Source organism: Asterias amurensis, chromosome 6 (assembly GCF_032118995.1).
Source record: "Asterias amurensis chromosome 6, ASM3211899v1".
Lineage (NCBI taxonomy): Eukaryota > Metazoa > Echinodermata > Asteroidea > Forcipulatida > Asteriidae > Asterias > Asterias amurensis.
The window spans coordinates 9233861-9257730 of NC_092653.1; the positions used below are offsets into that span (position 1 = coordinate 9233861).

The 23870-nt window shown below is 38.9% G+C and overlaps 2 protein-coding genes across 6 annotated transcripts in view; both read left to right on the forward strand.

The window, feature by feature from the left end:
- LOC139938249 (membrane-associated phosphatidylinositol transfer protein 1-like) overlaps nt 1-19686 on the forward strand; it is a 91719-nt gene extending 72033 nt beyond the window's left edge. For 2 of the 5 annotated variants that reach the window (XM_071933658.1, XM_071933659.1), the window contains exons 19-23: nt 928-1077; nt 1862-2045; nt 3390-3518; nt 5842-5901; nt 11609-19686. In XM_071933658.1, coding sequence (XP_071789759.1) covers nt 928-1077; nt 1862-2045; nt 3390-3518; nt 5842-5901; nt 11609-11920 — 835 coding nt within the window. In that variant the 3' untranslated portion in view covers nt 11921-19686. Of the gene's footprint in view, nt 1-927; nt 1078-1861; nt 2046-3389; nt 3519-4330; nt 4382-5841; nt 5902-11608 lie in introns of those variants that run through there. The other 3 variants (XM_071933660.1, XM_071933661.1, XR_011786119.1) reach the window with 3 other exon arrangements.
- Nucleotides 19687-23368: 3682 nt separating this feature from the next.
- Nucleotides 23369-23870, forward strand: part of LOC139938741 (NADPH--cytochrome P450 reductase-like) — a 34811-nt gene continuing 34309 nt past the window's right edge. The window contains exon 1 of the mRNA XM_071934360.1: nt 23369-23541. The gene's annotated coding sequence lies outside the window, so the exon portion shown is untranslated. The remainder of the gene's footprint in view (nt 23542-23870) is intronic.

A 23870-nucleotide genomic window follows, 5' to 3' on the forward strand; every position in this document is an offset into this window, starting at 1 on the left:
CTTTGTCCCGCACTATATGTGGAGCTTCGTTTTGTTTTTTTAAGTATGAGACATAATCCTTCATAGCTTCATTTACTGTCAAAGGGCAAAGGCCGGTTCATACTTCCTGTGAATGCAAATGCGAAGCAAATTTTGACGTCACATGGCTGTTTTCGCAGTGAATGTTTCGCAGGAGTTGAACACAGCTCAACTGTTGCGAATTTGGGACGACAAAATTTGTACCGCATTCGCATTCACAGGAAGTTTGCACCAGATTTTAGTCCTGTTTCAGTCCCAGGAGTAGGTGGCAATATGCCCCTCGTGACAGTTAATTTTGGTCTACAGCCCAAATCAGTTAACTGTAGCTCTCACCTTGAAGTGGCCATTTGGCCTTGTGATTGTTTGGCAATATCTTAAAAAGAAATAAATCAAAGTTGAGAGTTATTTTTATTATTTTGTTTTCTGTTGAACTGCGTGCAAATTGTGACTGCAGGAATTCCAGGCTCTGTGGGTCTTTTATAAACATGTGATGTTACAGATTACAAAGTCTACACATGTGACACAATATACCAAAGCTGTATTTGATTACAAAGACAGCAGCAACCAGGGCCCAATTTCATAGAGCTGCTAAGCACAAACATTTGCTTAGCATGACATTTCTTCCTTGATAAAAACAGGATTACCAACCAAATTTCCACGTGATTTTCAAGATGAGCAGTGAACAGCTGTTAACCAGTAACAAGCAATATGCAACAAATGGAAAATTGGTTGGTAATCCTGATTTTTATCAAGGAATAAATTTCATGCTAAGCAAATTTTTGTGCTTAGCAGCTCTATGAAATTGTGTCCTAGTCAAGTTGATCATTTATAAACTGTCTTCCTCTCCGTGTTTTTGTTCTTGATCATTTATAAACTGTCTTCCTCTCTGTGTTCTTGTTCTTTGTTTAGAGGGGACCACACATCAGCCGAGGGCTATCTAGCCATAGTGCCACCTAAATGTGAATGTGTAGTCTTCAGCATTGATGGTTCCTTTACTGCCAGCGTGTCCATCATGGGGAGGGACCCCAAGGTCAGAGCAGGGGCTGTGGATGTAGTCAGGTGAGCCTGCAGATTGTTATAATGACCCCTCTCATCCCGTCCGCAACATCAACAACAACAACAACAACAACAACAACAGCAAGAATAATTATGAAAACACAGGGGTTTCTCTCGATTTTTCCCTCCAAATCACCCCGCTGGTCAAGTCATCCAAAATTTTGGATTGCCCGCAGGTTTTTTTACAACAATAAGTAATAACAACATTAACAAAATAGAAAACTTTTTAAAAAACAAAGCAAAAATCGTGGCCCACATTTTTTTGTTGGTTCAGTGCTACAAGTTTGTTAATTTTAAAATTTCACTTCCCTAATGACTAAAAGGGCGTTTATATACACATATTGACTGGCAATGGGGTAACTAGTGTACACCTTTTCCCCCGAGGGACTTTTAGTGACCAGAAGAGTGACCTATCTCCCGAGGCCGAAGGCCGAGGGAAATAGGCCCCTCTACTTCTCCCCTCCGTGCCTCCACTACTAGGGACTCATTTAAAACCGCTCTCAAAACACACTTATTTAAATCCATCTAAGCTGTTCAGTTTCTGCTATTTCATCCCACTTTAAATTGTAATTTTTTTTTATCTTTCACTTCTTGTTTCAGCGCAAAAAAAACTGGTTTTAAGCGCTATATAAATGGATGTTATTATTATTTATTTTCTCTTTAATGCCACAACGCGCCATAATTAAAAGAAAACCATAATACACAGATATTCTTGTCCTTCAAATGTTGGACTTTGTATTTAGTTTGCTGATTGATCTATAAATCAGAATCTCTCATTATTTTCCAGACATTGGCAAGATTTGAACTACCTAATCATCTACATCACAGCCCGGCCCAGCATGCAGAAACAGAAGGTAGTAGCGTGGCTGGCCCAGCATAACTTCCCTCACGGCATAGTGTACTTCATCGATGGTTTATCCACGGACCCACTCAGACAAAAGGCCAACTATCTTAGGAGCTTGACGGAACAGGTTTGTAAAAACCATCTCTTTCATTTTGATAAATAGTCTGGGAGAACTGTTTCAACCTGGGGAAAAATTTCAGCCACCTGTGACTGGCATCTTGCAAACTCGGCAGAACTTTAAGCTTAAAAAATACCCCCTTGCATTAATGATCTCTTGGTCAAAGAGATATTTTCTAGAAGCTTGTTGAAGTAGTTGATGTCATTATTTTTTAAATCATTAACATGATCCTTGTCATAAGCATTGCTCCTGGTGGGACCCGACGGAACTCTGTTACTGATGAAGTGACGAGACCAGCAGGGTAGGCATGCCGGACATTGGGCAGTGGGGTTGGCAGGAAGGCCATAGCACAACCCCTGCTTGAGATGGAAAAACAGCCCAACTTGACAAATTTCATTTTGAGAAAAGAAAGTACAGAGATAATTTGTTTTGCTATAAAAAGGAGATGATAGTTTTAAAGTTACTGGACACTATTGGTAATTGTCAAAGATCAGTCTTCTCACTTGGTGTATCTCAACATATGCATAAAATAACAAACCTGTGAAAATTTGAGCTCAATTGGTCGTCGAAGTTGTGAGATAATAATGAAAGAAAAAAACACCCTTGTCACACGAAGTTGTGTGCTTTCAGAATTCTGGTCAACAACTCACCACACATCCCTCAAAAAAGCGTGTTTTGAGACCTCAAATTCGAAATCTGAGGTCTCAAAATCAAATTCATGGAAAATTACTTCTTTCTCGAAAACTACGCTATTTCAGAGGGAGCCATTTCTAACAATGTTGTATTCCATCAACAGCTCCCAATTACTCGTTACCAAGTAAGGTTTTATGCTAATAATTATTTTGAGTAATTACCAATAGTGTCCACTGCCTTTAAAGGGTTTAAGTAACTTTTGTAGGACAAAAAACACAATGTCCACAGATTTACACTAAACTTACACAGTTTGAAGATAATGATAGTAGAAAACTTCCCTGAAAATATTACGTGCTGAGGTGTTGTAGTTTTGGGGAAATGAGTAAAACAATGTCATGAAAATAATTTCCGTCTCATGAGACGAGAATTATTTTAAGCATTTACAAACGTATTTTCATGACATTGTTTTACTAATTTCTCAAAAACTACAGCACCTCAGTAAGTAATATTTGAAGGGAAGCTTTCCACTATCATTATCTTCAAACCCTGTAAGTTTAATGTAAATCTATGGACATTTTGAAAAGGTACCCAAATCGTTTAAGAAACAACATCTTTGGAGTGAGGCTGTTTTGCCATGGAAGGGCCACAAACGAGGCCTCCCCGAGGACTGCAAAGTAACTGAGTGAAGTTAAATTATCCTTTCCTCTATGACCCTAACAGGCCAAGATGGTAATCCATGCAGCGTATGGTTCCAGTAAGGACATCTGGGTGTACTCCACGGTCGGTTTGCAACCCTCTCAGATCTACATCGTCGGGAAGGTGTCCAAAAAATACCAAAGTCATGCCCAGGTAGGTCTAAGAATCACATTTATCCTGTGTGTGTCTGCGTCTTGCATTTTTCTATTGAAGGATTGAGGACCAATTTTCATGTAGCTGTTAGGCATAAAAATGTCACTCAGCTGTTATAAGACTGTATGACTCCTCTGACAACAATAGAAATTACTTTTTGGCTGGTAACCAGGGCCCAATTTCATAGCGCTGCTTAACAGTAAGCAAATTTGCGTGCTTACTGTAGCAGAAAAATTTGCTTAAGCCTTAGCGTATTTCACAGGTTAGCAGAAATATCGGGCGGCCATATTGCGTGTTTACCGTGGATTTGCATTGTGACATCATTTATTTTTGTGCGGTAAGCATCGGAAGGTTAGCATGCCTTTTTGTGTGCTTACAGTTAGCAGCGCTATGAAATGGAAATTGCACAGTAAGCACAAAATCGGCCGCTAAGCAGCGCTATGAAATTGGGCCCAGGGCCCAAATGCTTGTAAAATGATCGTCTTAGCTCTTAGTACATTTATCAAGATAGCTAGAGTATGGAAGTCCAGCTTGAACAGTACACCTTCGTCATGTAAAGGGGTCAGGTGAACATGAACTTTCTGATCAACTTGTTGATAGGACCAAATGTTTTCTAAAGGAAATTTTCTGACTACTGCACAATTTTCTTGTTGTTGATTTTTGAACAGCTCTTAACAGTTGCCCCAGTTGTTGTTGAAACTCGTAACAGTCTCCACAACCTTTCCCCGAATGGAATTTTCCAAGTTAACCTATAGGGAGCCCATTTGCGTCTTGTTCTCTTTACATCCCATTTCAAATCTTTGATTTCTCAGAGTACACGACAAAGGCACAGCCTAGGTGACATAGCAGAAAAGGAGGCAACGGTGAGCGTCCCCCAAAAAGATTTAACCCTCCCCCTTTCCCTCCCCCTAACCCCCTAACCCCCATCCCCCCTCTCTCTTTCTCCAAGATTAGACGATAGTTGTCACATTAGCTCACCTACCTCCTCTGTCTTCCTTATATATGATGACCCTCATGCACTTAGATGGTGTAATCTCCTCGTATGCTGCAGTGTTTTTTGTGAGCAACGTGGGTGCCGTTTTTGTGTAATAACACTGTTCTAGATATCTTGGGCCTTTCTCAAATCTTGGCTCGGGCTTGGTCTCCGGCTTGGGCTCCGCGCGGTGTATTACGCAATTGAATGGCAGCGTGAACAGACTGCCCTAAGCTTCAGGCTCATACATTTTTGGCAGCGTGTATTTTGCAGGGGATGGTTCGAACATCAGCAGACAGAGCCTGAGCCTTAGCCGAGGTTTGAGAAAGGCCCCTGTTTAGGAGGGGTTGCAGGAAGACAACATTAAATGGCATGTATATTTTTCGGGGGGGGGGGGGGGGCAGGGTTGTGGATTGAGAAATCTAACATTTTAAACACTCACTGGTTTGTGTTATTATTTTGATTTTTAAGAGGGGGGTTTGGATCGATATTTGAGTACCTTGGTGTTTGAATACCTTTAAAGTTGGTCTTAACATAAAATGTGGATCTGTGTTCGGAAAACGTTGATGGAAAAAATAAATAAATTACATAATTTTGCTTCCTTCTACAACCTGGTTAAAGATCTGAAGGAAGTTATTTGAACAAAGACAGAACATAAAGCAAAATTCCTCGGAATCATTGCTGCATTTAGCCTGTAAAACATTTTACTGGATTTGCTTTCTTTTTAACAAAAAAGTGGGGGAACTAAGTTTCAACCTAAAAACAAAAGCAAATATCATTTTGGCTGGTAACCTGTCGTAACCCGTTTCCGCAAGAAAGAAAAAAAAACTTCTGCACTCAGTGGATGTGTGTAGTCAACTCACAACTAAAGATGTTTTTGTAAACACGCTTTTTTGAGGGATGTGTGGTGAGTTGTTGACCAGAATTCACCAAACAATCGGGGCACAATTTTATGGCTCTGCTTAACCGCCGTATTCTGCGCTTACGATCGCCATTTTTGTTACGTGCAAGCGCCGAACTTCTGCGCTAGCTGTGTAGGCATAGAATGCCTAGTAACATGGACTACACTCGCGCACAAGCCAAAATTCCCTGCTAATCCGGGAATCACGCTTGATGTAAGCGCAATATTCCCTGCTTCTGCAAGCACCAATTCTTTGCTTACAGTATCAGCCGAGCCATGAAATTGGGCCCAGATTTCTTAGCTGGTTATTCCTTAATTGTGGTTTGTAGGTCAAGGCAGGTGATGCTAACTGTAATGTCGTTAATCCATGTCGTTAACCTCACTGAACCGATCATGTTTTAGTAACTGTCACTCCATTGGCTTTTTCTCTCCCTCCTCCATTGTTGTAGAATTATTTGAATGTCGGTGAACAGTACGGTCTCGGTGATGTCCGAGATGTGGACTGCATGGTGAGACAGATTATTTGGGATTGCTTGGAATAGTTAACAATTAATAAGCAAAAAATTAAGTAAAATAGGAATCTAAAAGATGGAAGTTTGCATCGGGGATGAAGAATATTAGTTTTGGTTTTTCCCTTACACCGATGTGTGTTAGCACTGTGTACTTTCCCCGAGCTCTGAGAAATAATATGCCTGTGATTTTTGTTCACAGAGCTTGGGAGAGTACTGAGTATCCGGTGCTAACAAACATCAGTGTGTGTGTATGGGTAAAACCAAAATTAATAAAAGAGGAATCGTTAATCAAGATATGGCACAGCATTGGTTACAGATTGTCCAACTTTTTTGTGTAGACCTTATGTACATGATGTCATTTGAGTATAGCGCACTGGCCTAGAGGTTAAAAGAAGGTCTTTATTGACCCATCTTGCGCATCACGCGAACAATGCATAAGGTCTATGAGAAAAGTGCAACCTGCGACATTGGTTGACAGGATGAGTGATATTACTAACACTGTCTAGCGGAGGTTTAGGTTACCAATGCTATACCTTATCTTGATTCAAAGGGTAAATCTGTAGCATCTGATTAGTCACCATTCTCACTGCTGTGCCTTATGTTAAAGGAACATTACAGAATTAGTTTTGCTTGCAAAAATGTTGCTGGCAGTATAAGCACTTTATGTAATCCACCATATATATAAACTGACAAACCTGTAGAAGTTTGAGATCGATCGGCCATCTGGGTCACGAGAGAATAGTGAAAAACTGATCACAAATTTTGCATTGCATCAATGCCATAACAAAAATGAATAAAACGCTCCCTGAGCGATAAACTCCAACGTTGTTTCTCATCAAATATGACATTTCAGACAGAAATATTTCAAGGGATGTTTTCTACTATCTCCATCATTAGACCGTGTAAGTTTTATGTAAATCTGTGATCTTCACGATTTTTGTTTCTAACCAATTCTGTAACGTTCCTTTAAATAAATCAAGCAAGCATACCAGAAACTGTATTAAATTATTGGTGACACATTGCTCCCATCCCCACTGCAAGGTGGGGCATCGTGTAATTAGTATCTTCTACGAAGTGATTGCTCTTACATGAAAGAACCAATTGTGACCCGCTCTGTGAAAATGAGTCAGATGTTGACAATTTAAAGAATTGAGTTATATGCATGGCTGGAAAGAACACAGCAGCAGCAGTAATTTGGTATATGTCTAAGCTTTGGGGTGTATCGCGTTGCTGAGTTACTCCCGTTTAAAATTAGCCAATATATAATTTTTTGTTAAAAACGAATTCCAAGTAAATTGATGTTTTAAACAACCGTTTCGCGCTACATATTAGGTAAAGGATACAAATTAGACTAAAGTACGATCACTCAAAAAAAAAATTCTGAAAGTTTACCATGCAAATATAGCTCTTAAAAAGTAAAAAAAAATATATATATAAAAAAAAAAATAAAAAAAAATCAAAACAAATTCCACATTAAACTGTCCGTTACATAATAATGCAATGGGCGACATCTGACTCATTTTCATAGAGTGGGTCACATTCTTGGTGTAGCTAGTAGAGTTTAAAGAAGCACTTTTCATTGCTATTGAAATTTGACAGATATAATCAGAAGATTTGAAAATTTCAAAAAGATTTCAAAATACATCAATGCTTTGAAAAAAAAAACATGCATCGCATTATGTTCAAATTGTCAACATTCATTAGTTTTTATTACTATGTCAACATTTAAAAACATCGCTTTGCTTCATCAGAAGAAATTCATTATTTAAAAAAAAATTCAAAATATTCAAATTGACCCTACTTCTTTCCTCACCGATTTGTATCTTTGTCATCGAGTATTGCAGCGACACAACAACAAATTGATTTTAAAAAGTGAAACAAACCTAAGAAAATCTCATTATATCTTTCATTCATCAAGTCATTCTTAGGGCCCTTTTTGAAACCATGACTTCAGCTTAGGCTCCAGCTGAGGTCCCCCTGGCCTCCACATAGGCTCCCCCTGGGTTCCACCTTGAATCCCTAGTGGCTCCACCTGGGCTCCACCTGGGCTCCACCTGGGTTCCACCTTGGATCCCTAGTGGCTCCACCTGGGCTCCACCTGGGTTCCACCTTGGATCCCTAGTGGCTCCACCTGGGCTCCACCTGGGCTCCACCTGGGTTCCACCTTGAATCCCTAGTGGCTCCACCTGGGCTCCACCTGGGTTCCACCTTGAATCCCTAGTGGCTCCACCTGGGCTCCACCTGGGCTCCACCTGGGCTCCACCTGGTCCCCTTGGATCCCTAGTGGCTCCACCTGGGCTCCACCTGGGCTCCCCCTGGGTTCCACCTTGGATCCCTCGTGGCTCCACCTGGGCTCCCCCGGGTTCCACCTTGGATCCCTAGTGGCTCCACCTGGGCTCCCCCTGGGTTCCACCTTGGATCCCTAGTGGCTCCACTTGGGCTCCACCTGGGCTCCACCTGGGCTCCACCTGGGTTCCACCTTGGATCCCTAGTGGCTCCACCTGGGCTCCACCTGGGCTCCCCCGGGTTCCACCTTGGATCCCTAGTGGCTCCACCTGGGCTCCCCCTGGGTTCCACCTTGGATCCCTAGTGGCTCCACCTGGGCTCCACCTGGGCTCCACCTGGGCTCCACCTGGTCCCCTTGGATCCCTAGTGGCTCCACCTGGGCTCCACCTGGGCTCCCCCTGGGTTCCACCTTGGATCCCTCGTGGCTCCACCTGGGCTCCCCCGGGTTCCACCTTGGATCCCTAGTGGCTCCACCTGGGCTCCCCCTGGGTTCCACCTTGGATCCCTAGTGGCTCCACTTGGGCTCCACCTGGGCTCCACCTGGGCTCCACCTGGGTTCCACCTTGGATCCCTAGTGGCTCCACCTGGGCTCCACCTGGGCTCCCCCTGGGTTCCACCTTGGATCCCTAGTGGCTCCACCTGGGCTCCACCTGGGTTCCACCTTGGATCCCTAGTGGCTCCACCTGGGCTCCCCCTGGGTTCCACCTTGGATCCCTAGTGGCTCCACCTGGGCTCTACCTGGGCTCCCCCTGGGTTCCACCTTGGATCCCTAGTGGCTCCACCTGGGCTCCACCTGGGTTCCACCTCAGCAACTAATGGGCTTTCCCTGGGCTACCCCTAGGTTCCACCTGGGCTCCCCTGGGATCCACCTGGGCTCAACCTGGGCTCCCCCGGGCTCCACCTGGGCTCAACCTCCTATTTGAAGGTCAGTAAGGAACACACACATTTTCTAAATAAATGCTGGAGCTCAAGCTCTCTGGTTTCGATAAGGGCTCGTGTAGTATGTAGGCAACCTTTTGTTTGTGTAACTTTTCAAAGAACTAACTGTACTTTATCAAAGTAAAAGTTATGTCATAATAGCTCATAAACATTAAAAAAGGGGAAAAAAAGAGATTTTCATTTTACACATAAAATATAAACAAACAAAAAATTGCATTTGGCAATGTCTTAATAAATGGTTTCCGGAAATATTTATATAAAGGGGAAATGAGAACAAAAATTTATAAAGGAAAAAACCTTACAATATCTTGTGTTACTTTTTATTTGGGACTGCAGAAAGATTTAATCTGAAAGTTAGTAGTTTTTTAGTTTTTCCATTTCATTTTCCCTTCAAACATTTCATCATTTACACAATCCCACACCATACATTTTTGGGTACAATGCAATTGAGAATCAAATGAAATAATCATTCAAAGATTACAATTAAAGGAACGCGTTGCCTTGGATCGGACGAGTTGGTATATAAAAAACGTTTGTAACTGTTTTTATAAAATGCATATGGTTAGAAAGATGTTGTAAAAGTAGATATAATGATACACACAAATATGCCTCGGAAGTGTGTGGTTTTTCTTTTACTTTGCGAACTAACACGGTCGGCCATATATGGGAGTCAAAAATTTGACTCATAAATGGCTGACCATCTTACTTAGTCTACGATCATGCACTTTTGAGCCATATTTGTGTATATCATTGTATTCTACTTTTACAACATCTTTCTAACCATATGCTTTTTATAACAAACAGTTTCAAACGTTTTTTTATAGACAAACTCGTCCGATCCGAGGCAATGTGTCCCTGTATTGTACACACTTCTAGATCAGGAATTAGAGCTGCCTGTACTTCATTTTATTTTATTTTTTCTTCAAAGCAGTCGGCCCAAAACCTTTTTAGACTGTATCAAAAGAAAATCAAAATCAAAAAGATTTTCTTGGAAATCTTTGCAGCTGTTTTTTATACTGCACACATTGCACAACGTATCAGTTTCAAACTTTCAAAATGCTCAATGTACTTAATGGTGTACACTATTTAAGGTCAATGTCATATGTCATATACCATTATAGTGGAACATATTTACGCCTAGGTGCACGTAGGTAGTAGCTTTAAAACGCTGGAGTGTCGTGTAGTTGCGTCGGTTATGCTTTTGCAAACAAAGGCCATTTGTAGTAACTGATGGCGGCTCATTATTGTCGCTAGGAAAAGTTTGATAAAATAGCTTGGCCAGGTGAAGTGGTGATAATGTGAAGGTAGATGGTAATGTTAATGGATAAGTGAGGTAAACTCAAAGGAGGCATGTTGGGTTCTAGTTGGGTACTTGATGGGTACTTTGTGGGTAACTGACAGGTGCTTGGTGGGTGTTTGTTGGGTACTTTATGGGAACTTAGTGGGTAGTTGTTGACTTATCCCTTGTTGCCCTTCTTCAGGAAAGTTATCATGATTCAACAGCAGGTTGATTGGTTAAAACTACTCCACAGTCAAACCACAGCTGTGAGGTATTCTGTTGGACGTGTTCCCAGACAACATGTCCTTCGGCTGTGGACATGTTTACATAAATTTTCTGTATAAATCCTGCATTTCTGTATATCTTCTGCAAACCTCAAGCAAGTGTTTCGTTCTCTTGGGTCTCAACGAGTTGTCTGACGGTTGAATAGAAAGTCCGTTGAGTTGTCCGAACCGTCAAGTTGTCTCAACTGTAGAGTTGTCCAAACGGTCACGTTTTGCGATGGGCAAGTTTTCTGACATCCCTGTTAAATTAGGTGTGCAGTGCATAGTTTAGCCAGTGAGGTTGTGCATGGGACCAGGCATAACTGATTCCAGAAAGAGAAAGATTCTGGTTAAGTGGTAGTTGAGGTACCACTAAATTTTAAGAGTTTGATGGTAAAGTGTAAGGCCCATGTCACCAAGGCAATTTACAGGCAACCAGCTCCAGGCAATCTCCAAGGAGAAGGAGCATTCTCATATGATTTTTCACATATCTTTCTTGGGGATGGTAAGACACCGTTTGTAAAATTATTCATGTGCTACTAAAGTGATCCTGTAGGGTGCACTGAATGTGGTTGCCTCCAAGTTGCATGTAAAAGTTGCCTCGTGTGACAAGACCCAAAAGGTGTAAATTAATGTAGAGGAGTTTAAGGTAACACAGTGCTCTGCTACACTATGCTCAGTCATGCATCACCATACCATGCAACATGGCTTCTAACTTCAAATCTTCTTTCAAGAATTAACCATTTTTCCACTTCATTTCTCTCGGTACTAAACAAACTTGGTTTCTTTCACTTGCAGGTGTGATTAAATCTTTTAGTAACGCTGGAGGAACTAGAGGGTTTATAAAACCAAAAGTATAAAATCTGGATGATTAGTGTGATATGAACCTGATTTTTTGTATTATTATTTCAAATGCATTTTTATATCTTTTCCGTAGATCTTAAGCGGAGGTTACTCAGCGCATCTGGACACTCTCGCCAGGCAGTCCCGTCCGGCCGTTGGAAACTCCCGTCTGATCCTGCGCAAAGGTTGCTTTAGTCTACCGGGCCAGTCCCGTATCCAACGCAGCGGCAAGCAGACTGCATCGAGAACCATGTCGTACGGGGGCAGCGGGATACGCCAGGGCGTCACTGGGGGAAGCTTCCGAAGCAGCAGTACGTCGGGAAACTCCAAGGCAGCCAACCCCTGCTTCTCGGGAGGCAGCTTCAAAATGAACAAGCCTCAGTCCAGCGTCAAGTTTGAGATATGAGGGAAGTTTTTTGTTTTTTAATGGAAACACGGCTCGACAAGAGTCGCATGTATTTTCCAGGAATGAAGCATTCACAATCAGCTTCGGAGAAACCGTAGGTTTGATCTGAGAAGTTGAGGATCAGAAAGCAAAAAATCTTGATATGTGAATTTCGAATCATGGAATCGTCGAAGACAAACTCGGATGTTAGCATTGCACATCATTATGCACAAAAATACATGTAGATTGGTGAAAGACAATAACATGTTCGTCAAATCCTAGGCGAAAATTTTTCTGGATGAACGTCCGTAAAAAAAAGAAAAAGAAAAAGAAGAAGAAGAAGCACTAATCCAAAGAGAGAAATAGGTCATCATGATACAGGGATGAACAAAGGCTAAACAAAAACATCGCGTCTCAGTTTACTTCGCCTAAAAACATTTGACGCAGGGACAGACGAACAAAGAATGAAAATATTAAGGTCGATGTTCAGTGATTATTGCTAAATAGTTAATTAGATGGTAACCGTGTTTTTTGGTGCAAGGGATCCATATGAAGATTCAATCTGATTGGGGAATTTATTATACAGCCCAGGTGTGTATACGCATATCACGTTGCCATAGTAACGGATGTATTGTTGATGCTGAGAAGCAGGTGGATAGAGAAAAACAAAATGATTCAAAAATAGAAACATTTTCAGAGTGATGTATTGATGTAAATAAATATATCTATTAAAGCATGGTAGATTTAATTGCTTCCTAGGCTTGGGAAATTAACCAAAACCATAAAAAAATATGGTGTAGTTAAACAAAAAGTTTCTCCGAGCTCTTTAAGAACTTTTCAACTGTCAGCAACTGAAACACTTGGCTAAAGGATCTCTGAAAGAATTCTAAATACCTGTTTTGTAAGTTTGGTCATGTTTTATTTTTGTCCCATAAACTTCATATCCATGTGAAAGGGAATTTACAGCATAGACTTTTGTAAAATGTAAAAAAAACAAAAAGAAAAACAGAAGTAGCTATTGCAAACCAAAAGGATCAATTGTATAAAATGCAAAAAAATGGCCTGACGTTTCTACCCTAGCAGAGCCTTTTTCGAAGGCTAAAATCAGCCTATATAAAAAAAAGAAAACTTTAGATCTATACATCCATTTGAATTCTCTGTCATACTTGGTTTACGAGAGGAGTTCACTTATGTCAAAGGATTTGTATTAGTCTGAGAAATACAGCAGGTTTTCTCAGCTCTTAAACATTCAACAAAGAATTACTTGACAGTGTTAATTCTTAGCGTATTCAATCTACTGACAATGGCCATTGTCGGTAGATGGAATATGCTCAGAAAAATATATAAAAATAACTATTGAGAATAAACCAACTAGCTTATTTCAGAGTCACCAATAGTTAAAAAACTAAGCAATCAATACATGGTGCACCTGCATGATTAAACTTAAAGTTTCGAAGTCCCCATTAAAGTTGTATCGCCCAGTTTTTAATGAATTTGTTTTTCCCCCTCTGATCAAATTTTGCATATGACACGGACAATGCACAAAAATACATGTTATAATTTATGCAAAATTGTTTGTACATGGTTGATGAACGTGAGATTAAGTCCGCATTCCAATAATAAATGAATTTTATTTATTTTTTAATCTAAATTTGTTTGGTCAAATTGGCAAGAAATCGGAACCTTACACCTTGAGTCCCTCAAATAAAATTCAAATTCATATAACATTTTTAGAGATGGTTCCATGAATATGTTTTGTGCAAGCACTTTATTGAATTTGGTGATTTACCAAATTGTGTTCATTATCAAGATTGTACCTTCCTGTTTTCTATTCTAACCTTGTTTGGAGGGAATTTATGAGGCACCTGTTTGGAATGTTGAGAAAATAATCTTTAAAAAAAAACACCCAACTGTTTCGTTTCTTTGTTGACAGTTGCTCAGTTCATTAAAGTAAACTTGGAAAAAAGAAGGGGAAAACACTCTTCTCTCGATGTAGAAAACTTAAATTGCCAACCAAATGTGTAAAACAGAAATTGATTGAAAATTGTCAATACTTGTATTTCGAAAAAAGACAACCAGTCAAATGTGCTTATTGTTGACATCAGTGGTGAAAGAATCAGAAGAGGTGAAAACAGCTAGCTAGAGCTAGTGAGAAGAAGTTTTTAATCAATGTGCCAAAGAGCAGTCATGAATACAGAACTAATCACAGCCATTAATATGTGCTTACAGCTAGCTTAAACCAGTTGGAGCTATTTTGGCTTGAAGGGGAGCTTAAACCAGTTATAACTAGTCAGAACCAGTTACAAGCTGGGACCAGCTGCTTGTGGCAGTTGAGTCGGATAATCCAGCTCAAACCAAACTGGACCAGTCTAAACCAGTTTGATCTCAGGCATGAAAAACACCTACCAGCATCATTCTGAATGAATTGGCTTATAGTACCAGTCATAACTAGCCAGAACTGGTTGTCTTTGATAGATGGCTTGATACAGCAAGAAGGTAGTGGAACCAGTTAGAACTGGTCAAAAACCGATGAGTACACAAACTAAAATGTATGTTTCTCTATCCATCATTACTTAACCTGCAGGCCTGCTCTTCAGAGTCAACAACAAATTAATGATTAAGTAAAACAAAATGAAAATATATTTTAATAAATATTACTATTCAACTATGTATAATGGCTTTAAAAAAAAAGTATTTAAGAGCAAAATTGATGAACCCTAAAACTAAAAAAATTGAGATGAATGTAAACTGTGTTTTTAAGTATTTCAATCAAAAACACCTTGATGTGGGTATAAACAAAAAGAAGAAGACCAAATTATTGATTATATATTATTAGCACAATAACCAAAGTGCGCACATTGAATATATTGAGACACTATCCAACATGATAGTCAAACTTTATATTTTATTGTAATGAAGTATTTTATCGAGTGACATGTACGTTTGTATATAGACCATATATAGTGCTTACAGTGGTATGCAAAAATCGTTTTTCTCGGACTTTCACTCAGTGGTGCACACAAGATTTTGATCAAGAATGGAGGATGGGAATTTCTTGGGCAATAGATGGCTGCAAATCAGTGGATGGTTGTTTGCATATTGGAATACCTTTGCTGTGTAGAAGAGGGGTGGATGAAAACAAGTTGCCTATAGACCAGATTGAATATGACGTTACCATTCAAAAACCTGCCCGCCAACATGGCGTCTGTGAGCATGTGTGCCATAGAAATCAAATCGGGAACGCTGCATGCTTCATTGATGTACACGATGAGGTGTGCATATGGTTTGCCCTACAAGATGGCGACTTTCATAGCAACAAAGGAGTTATTCATTGGGTGCGTTCGTTTAGCTTCCCTGGGTCTTCTCCGCGGTGCTCACTCGGGTGAGCCCCTGACAAGAGCTAAACGAACGACCACTCACCGTTCTCGTAGTGACGTCGTTTACCTGGGGCCAGCCCCCAAGTGACCCACTCCACAAGCAGGGCACTGGGGGCTGACCGGGTGAGCCCCTGGAATGACGTCAAAGCTATTCAAACGCACCGGGGCAGACCGGGGATGACCCAGGGAAGCTAAACGAACGCACGCAATATGGTCTATAGATCCCTTGCATTGGCCGCCATTGCTGAGGTCAAACGGTGAAAACACTTACACACCACGCATAACTCTCAACCAATGCAGGGTTTTGCCCTTTTACTTTATCAGTAACTAGTCCGCAGGACCAGTAACTAGTCAGCAGGACCAGTTACTCTGTATGCTTCGTTTTTGAGAGGGCAATAGCACCAAGGTATTTTCTTCTCGATAAAGTGCACCCTATGAGGAAATTGTAAATTTCTACTTGATCATTTCAAGGGCATCAAGGCAATTGACCAGGGGCATGGAGGCAATCGCCCCCGGTGTTGTGTGAAGTATCGGGCCTGAGTTAGCTTGTCATTTCACTGGTACCTCATATCTTTCACTGGTTTATGTTTTTTGTTTCCTTTCAACATTGTCTTTTGCACTGGACTATGTGACTTGGAGCAGTATGAATCAGTGGTGTATGTGTAGCTATTGGAAGCACTAAACTTGGCAGCCAGACTGAATTCTGACTGATCCAATGGTGTTTTTAGTAGCATTTGGCCAGCATCAGACCACTGTTAAGAGAGAACTCTGCAATGATAAATGTCAAGTTCCTTTGAGCTTTGACCTTTACTGGAAGTCGGCTTTGGCAGAGGTGAGAGTCATTGCTGGAAACAAAATTTGAAACCAGATCCAAATTTGAGAAAGATATTTTGATTGGTATGTTATAATGTTGAAAGGATGGTGCTCCCACCTTTTCGTTATAACATCCTGGGTTTATCGATTTAAAGGATCTTCTTGGAAAGGTATCTTCATGGCTAGAGAAGTAGATCAAAAGCATAAGTCCATTATAGCTAAAATAAAATAAGAGCAACTTTTTTCGCTGCGCAGAAAATGGAAAAGTCTGAATGCAGATAAGAGTCAGAAACTTCTCATGTAGACTTGAGAATTCATGGGTGGATTTCACAATGAGTTAAGGCTAGTCTTATCTTGAGTTAAGAAAGGGTGCTCGTCCTAACTTAGGAATAGCCTTACGTTTTTAAATATCTCCTAGAACTAGTCCTAAGTTGTAGGACTAGTCCTAAGTTCTTTGTGAAATCGACCCCAGGTTTTTGGGGAAGGAGCCACCAAGCACCTGAACCTGCCCTGTAAGCCTTGCCTAGCACTCCTTCTTAACTTGGGTACGCCACTGCTTGCATGTACTTGAAGAGGTCTTTTAAAAATGCAAGAAATGTTTCTCAAAAGAAAAAAATATATACATAAAAAAAATGGCTGGCCAGTTGTAAGACGACGATATGAAACTTTCAGATCAAATGACATTTTTTTGAAACATGTTTGGTTGCAAACATACGTTACCTTTGAAGACAATAAAATACAAACTTCATGCACCTTAAAAGAATAAGTGCATTTTGAAGAATTGGCGAGCCATATTTGAGAAACATTTTCTTTTTTCACTGAATTTGTCTTTGCCTGTTATTAACTGACGTAAGACTAACATTTGATCGTAATTTGACTTGTTCTTTAGTGCCATTTGTGCTCTTCGACAGCAAAAACGTATTTTAATGTAATTTTAAATGTATTTTAACGTATTTATTATACAAAATGAAAAAAAAATAAACAATTGTACATGTTTTATGAGTACTGTGACTATGTATATATATAAACCGTGACCATGTGACGTGCTTAAAACTGAAAAAAAGAAAAGTGTATACAAAAATGATAAACTGATTTGACCAGAATAACAAAATCACGCTTTAACGATGTGACGAGAAAGATTTAACTTGCCGACACTAACTGAAAGAGGCTGTGATTCCAATATGACCGCTCTGATACCAAAAACAAAACAGAGAAAAAAATGACAACTTTTTAATAAACTGCTATTTTGGAACAACCCATACCTGTCTTAACCCTCTTCCTAATCCCACCCCCCACCCCTCTCCTTCCCCTCCAACATTGCAGTTGAGTATGTAAATGATCGAAGGTGATTTAAAAAAACAACGTATGAATATACAAAAGGTTATGTCTTGTAAAAGATGAAGAAAAAACAAATTGTAAAAATATTCAAGCATTGCAAAAATGAACTACTATTCTGATATAAGTTTCTATGTGTTTATGTAAAGTATATTACCATAGTACTACTAATTAATATTCATTGGTGTTATTATTACATATATTTGTGATGATACTACGTATTGTCATTGTTGTATGTCCGCCTTTGCATGCAACAGATTTGTGTTTTGTATTTTTATTTTGCTTTTTTTTTTTTTAGTGGCGAGTAGGTTCACTCAAAGAGATTGCTCGTTGATGGAAGATGCGACTCAATATGAGATATTTGTTGAGTATATTTTTTTTTTTTACTTTTAGGTTTGATGATGAGATTCTTTGGCTGGAATATGTTTATGTATATTTTGGTTTTCAACAAATTTGCGGTAATAATATAACTAAAGTTTCAAGAAGCGGAAATTCTGAAATGTCGTATCTGATTGCCTTAGACATATGGCAACGTACGCCACTTGTGAAGTGGTGTTGAAGTTGTTATTAGGGGTATTGTTTCTAAATCCACATTGATTTAATTTGATCATGAACATTTAGGCCTCAAAGAAACAATTGTGGCATGAAATTATAAATCTGAGTGGAGGTAAGGTGGTCTTGGGTTCATGACCCTCTGATGTTGCTCCTTTTGTTTTGGTTTTTAAGTTGGCAAGAAAATATCACTTCACGATTACTGTGTTGATCAACTGTGTGGTGACAAAATATGTTTTACTATGGTTGGAACTATTTCACACTTCCGAAGTATTTCACCAGATGTTTGACAAGGTGAAAAATTTGAGTGTAAATTTTCACAAGGGGTGAATTTTCACCCAGGTTAACTTTCAGAGTGAAATATTTTACAGGGATGTACCATGATGCAAACCATTTCACACCAGGTGAAATGTTTCAGTGTGGATAATTTCACAAGGGTTTCAATATTCAACCTAGTGTGAGTCATTACAGAAATACTTTCACTGCAAGTTATCATGTTTTGCTGTTACTTAACATATGGTAAATATTAAATTAACGACATGTGCAAGAATTCAAATGACCTCACCTAAACAGATAACTGATTTTATCATCAGACAAATTTGAGGGAACTTGTTTTTTTTTCTTCTTCAGTGAAACCAGTTTCTTTGTTGATTTCTTTTCTTAATTGATGTGCAATTATTTGTTACCCACCATGGTGTCAAACCTCATCTTGATCCAGTGCACCTCATTTCATCTCTGATTATTATTATAGATATTAATTTTTGGCTAGATTTTGCACTTTATTTTTGTATGGTTAATTTCTTTTTTTGTGTGTAATTTTCTTTGATGATATCGTTGTTGATGCTTTAAAAAATATTGTGCCAATGTATGTTTTTCTTTTTTCTTTCTTTCGGGGTAGGGGTTGTCACTGTAGTGGTGTTAATTGACCTGCTATATCAATTATCTACTGGATCATAAACATATTATGTTGTTCTTTTACATCAGAACTTTTTTCCAACGTCGGCAGTCTCTCGGGGCAACTCAAATATCTTAGTTCAACATCTCCACAGTGTTGTATTATACAGTTTTAATAGATGAAAATTTGCATCAGGGATAAAGAATATTAATTTGGGTTTTTACCCATATACGCCAATGTGTGCTAGCACTGTAAACATGGTACTTCCCCAAGCTCTTAATTCTTACCCAAAATTAAGTTATGGGCGCACGTCCCCCATCACTTGCAGTGGCTGCGCCCATCGCCTCGTTTTGGATTAGCATTGTGACATACCTCATGCATAAATATTAAGAAAGGCGTAAAGAATTGCAAAGATTGTGGGTTCAAACCCCAACCAAGTAACATGCCTGTGATTCACAGAGCTTGGATAAGTACTGACAGTGCTAACACACATCGGGGTTATATTGTTATTGAAATTTGACCAAGAAATTAATCCTTTGGTTTCATAGACTGAGGCTTTTCTCAGTTGGTATTTAAATATTGTTTCACCTCTAAATTGGATCTGTATGTTAAACTCCTGTGAGAAGGGCATGATGTCTACATTATGATGCATGGACGTAATAATTTTTATGCATACACCGATATTCATCATTGGGCACCAATTGTTTTTGTTTGTTTAAAGGAACACGTTGCCTTGGATCGGACGAGTTGGTCTATAAAAAGCGTTTGAAACCGTTTGTTATGAAATGTATATGGTTGGAAAGATGTTTTAAAAGTAGAATATAATGATCCACACAAGTATTACTCAAAATTGCACGGTTTTCATTTTACGTCGCGAATTAACACGGTCGGCCATTTATGGGAGTCAACTTTTTGACTCCCATAAATGGCCGACCGTGTTAGTCGACGAGGTAAAACGAAAACTACGCAATTTTGAGGCATATTTTTGTAGATCATTGTATTCTACTTTTACAACATCTTTCTAACCATATCAATTTTATAACAAACGGTTACAAACGCTTTTCACAAGACCAACTCGACCGATCCAAGGCAACGTGTTCCTTTAACTTGTATGAAGTATGTATTTATCATTGCTATTGCAATTATGCTAATGAAATAAGGACCAGGTATGGTTTTTTAAACATTCGTTTTCTTTCTGTAACGTTAATTAACTTGAAATCTAAAGAAAGTGTGGCTTATATTCAGTCCACAAACAATCCTGTGTTAATCATAGGTCTATTGTGAGATTTTCAATCACTTAGGAAATATTTATTTGCTATGCAGACATGTAGGGGACCAGCTGGAAGTGTTGTATTGTTAAATGCTAATTGATGATGCGGGTCACTAGTTGTTGGGTCTAGATATTTGGCAAAATATACTGTAACTTGTATTTGGCAAAATATACTGTAACTTGGGCAATGTATTCCCATAGGAACGTTAAAAAAACTACAACAACTTTAAAAATAAAATCATGACCTCAACCCACATTAAATTAATGGTTTGCTATTCCATCTCTGAAATGTTTAACTTTTTAAAGTTATCACTCTTTTTAAATCTAAAATGAGTAACATTGATTTCAGTCAACCAAATTCAGTCAACATTTTGTAGTTAAAAATACACTCTTTTCCAAAATGACTCACTCATCTCAGCAAAAAATCTTGTAAACTGAAACCAAAAATGTTATAAGTTACTTTCCAGTATTATTATCTCCTAACCTAGTCTTTTTCACTGTAGATGCATGAACAGGAATTTTGCCCCATGACATCATTTGAGAAGGGCGCCCTCTGTTATAAGAGGTGAAAAGAAAGTTGCCCAACGACCAATCAATACCATGGTTTTATTATTGTTATACCTTTACGATGGGGGGGGGGGTGTGACATCAATGCATAATGGTCCATAGACAAGTGTTTACAGATTACAAAATGTCCATGCTCACCTTGTCTGTTAAAGCTGTTTTTAAAGGTTCTCACAAACTGGGAATGTAAATGGTGTTGTACTTGATTGTTCTGCTGTTTTTATCAGCATTAGTTTATCACACTCATTCATATGCTTTCCAATCTTCTTTTCAACACCTGGTTCGTTCAAATTTCTAAGGCCCATTTTTAAAAGACTTTAGCGTGGAGTTGACCGAGTAGTTGTTGGGGCTTGGGTCGCTCCCATCATTGTCTGTACAAACAAGATTATTGCTTAGTCATTCAGGATGAACCTGCATGAGTACTGTGAAGGCTTTTGCATTTATGGTTTGCGAGCAAGACAAGGTTTAACCATGACCCGTTGGGCACCAACATTTCTGATATTTCTTCATGAAAGTTACTATTGTGTACAATCAGTCACAATAATCTTGTTGATGGTCAAGCTCAGTGCAACGCCATGTTTAAAGTGAATTTTTATGCAAAGAAAGCAACCCATCCATAAGCTTTGATGTCATGAACACTTACAGTTAAGAGACTGAATGGTTTTGGTGGCAAGTCCCACTGTGTAACAGTTTAACTTGTTCACAGGTGTCAATGGGGGTTTGTCTTCATCGCACAACTGTTAATCACTACTGCCAAAAAGTTTCAAACTAATATTTATCGGCAACTTTTTTTCTAAACCATGTGTTTTCAAATCAGCAACTCGAATGAAGAGAATGGGATGTCGTTGACAACTGATATCTTGTGTTCATTGATCTATAAAATGTAACAGTCAGGGAAAAAAATTCATAAAGCTTCATAACAATGTCTGCTTTTACTTCACATATTTGTTCACCATGTAATTGGTAATGTGATGTTTTGTGATGTTCTCATTTTTCAAAAGATAGTCTTTTAAAGTCTCTAACCTCACTGTTAAACAGTGAAAATTGTCTCGTTAATTGCTAGCCTACTCTTTCACAGCAAAATTTTAAATCTGACTTCATCGAAAATCCAAAAACAAATGGTCTGTAAAAAGACAAAAAAATTATGCCAGAAAAGGTCAAATTCAATGCTGTTTTGATTGAGTATCTTAAAGGAATTGAAAATTCTCTGTACAAAAATGTACCAGCACAACAGACCACAATTTGACGTATAGAATGTGTTTGGATTGCACTAACCATTTGAAGGGCATCAAAGACAGTGGTATTTTACACCACTTCAATATGAGTTTGGAGGCTTCTAAAAGTTGTTCCACTTTCTCTCTATTCTACTCTCTTGGAAAATGAGTGGATTACAAAACAAACAAGACATTGGAGGATGATTCAGAGGGCGATGTGGTTTGTAAAGACCATCAGACCAAGCATTATTAGTATTTTAACATCTCAAATAATAAAGCAATTTGTGTTTTTTTGTTTTTCATTTTTGGTCTTTCAGCAAAGGGTCTGACTGTTCTCAAATAGAAAGAAAATCCATGATATTATTGCATCTGTCTTTTTACAATTTGCATTATAATTTATGAAAATGTGTTTTGTGGATATACTATTTTGAAAGTGCAAGAATAAATGATATTATTGTATGCTTAAAAGAAGAAAGTGTGTGTAAAGTGATTTATTGTTTGCAATTTACAAACTGGAAGTGAATTATTATAAGGGAAATACAGTGGTCACAAAGAAAATTAGTTGAAACTTTATATGTGACTGGTCCCTAATTATTTTCACTGCTGACAGATGAATAACTCAAACAGCTTTAGGGAACACACTAAATGCATAGAGCAAGGAAGGATCCAATGGGTTGTGATTTTTGACAAAGTAGTTTTAAGATTTAAAAATAAATACTAAACAATTAAATTTCAAGTTTAAGTCGGGAAAAATGGAGGCCATACCATGGAGGAAGAAAATTATTACCACTGTAGACCTATTTAAATGACTAGTATATGCAATATCACGCAGGTATTTCAAATACAACGCACCTTGTAAAGTGCTACAATTTATTTCCCTCTTCATTTTGAAATTATAGTCTCAGAGCAATGGAGGCCAATGAAGCGAAGTTTACCATAAAGGGAGAACGCCAGGTTTTCTATTAATATAAATCTATTATTACGAAAGATCATGCTATCTTTGATTTACATCGTGGAAAACAGTTATAAATTATTTTCGAGTGCATTTAGTTATAATTATATTCGAGTGAAGTTATTTATAAGATACTGCATCGTTATTTATAGAGGGCGCTAGAGATTATCTCATCGTCTGCTGCTCGTTCACAAATGATGATTTCAGTTCCCAAAAACGGACATTGACAAGAATGATCAAATTGATCGCCTAACTGCCGAAATTAAATTATGACTGAATGCCACGTGTTCTGCGCCACCATGCGAGAGGTGGTCAATGATGAAACTTATTTTGTTAATGACGTAATGTCACCGTGCTTACCCTTAAACCCGCCCAATACGGCGCTACAGGTACCACCGAGATGCGTTACTTGGGCTACATGCGTAGTTTTGGGCTCTACACACAACTGCACGACCACCACCTTATCGATTGATCAATCAATCAATGGAACAGCCAGCACACCGTAGTCAACCTACACACACAGCTGATCGACGGACCTGTCCTTGGTGGATTGGTTTTGAAAACTTACACAACTTCGCGACTAAAGAAGATTATTGGGCGAGCTGTCTTTGTCGTGTACTGGCAGAGGAATTGGCGCAGGGCTCTAGCTACGTAGTACGCTAAGTAATAAGTAAGTATTCTGAATTTCATTTTTATAGACGACTGAAGTCTGAACTACATGTGTAAAAGTGTACCAATGAATTGAATTGAATTGAATTGAACGACCTTTATTTGTCATGAATGTGTACGGGGTTCTGTTCTGAAACTGATAGTCATTGATTGTCAAACACTTATGATGGGAGCATTCCTTCCTGATGGGAGTGGTGGCAAGTTAATTTCGCATTTCTCTTTTTACCATTGAGCAGTTACTGAGTTATTAGTACTGAACTGACGTCTGCATATCCTTGCTTTGCCTTTGGATTTGAGGTGTTGTTGGATGCGAATACCGGACACTTCGGC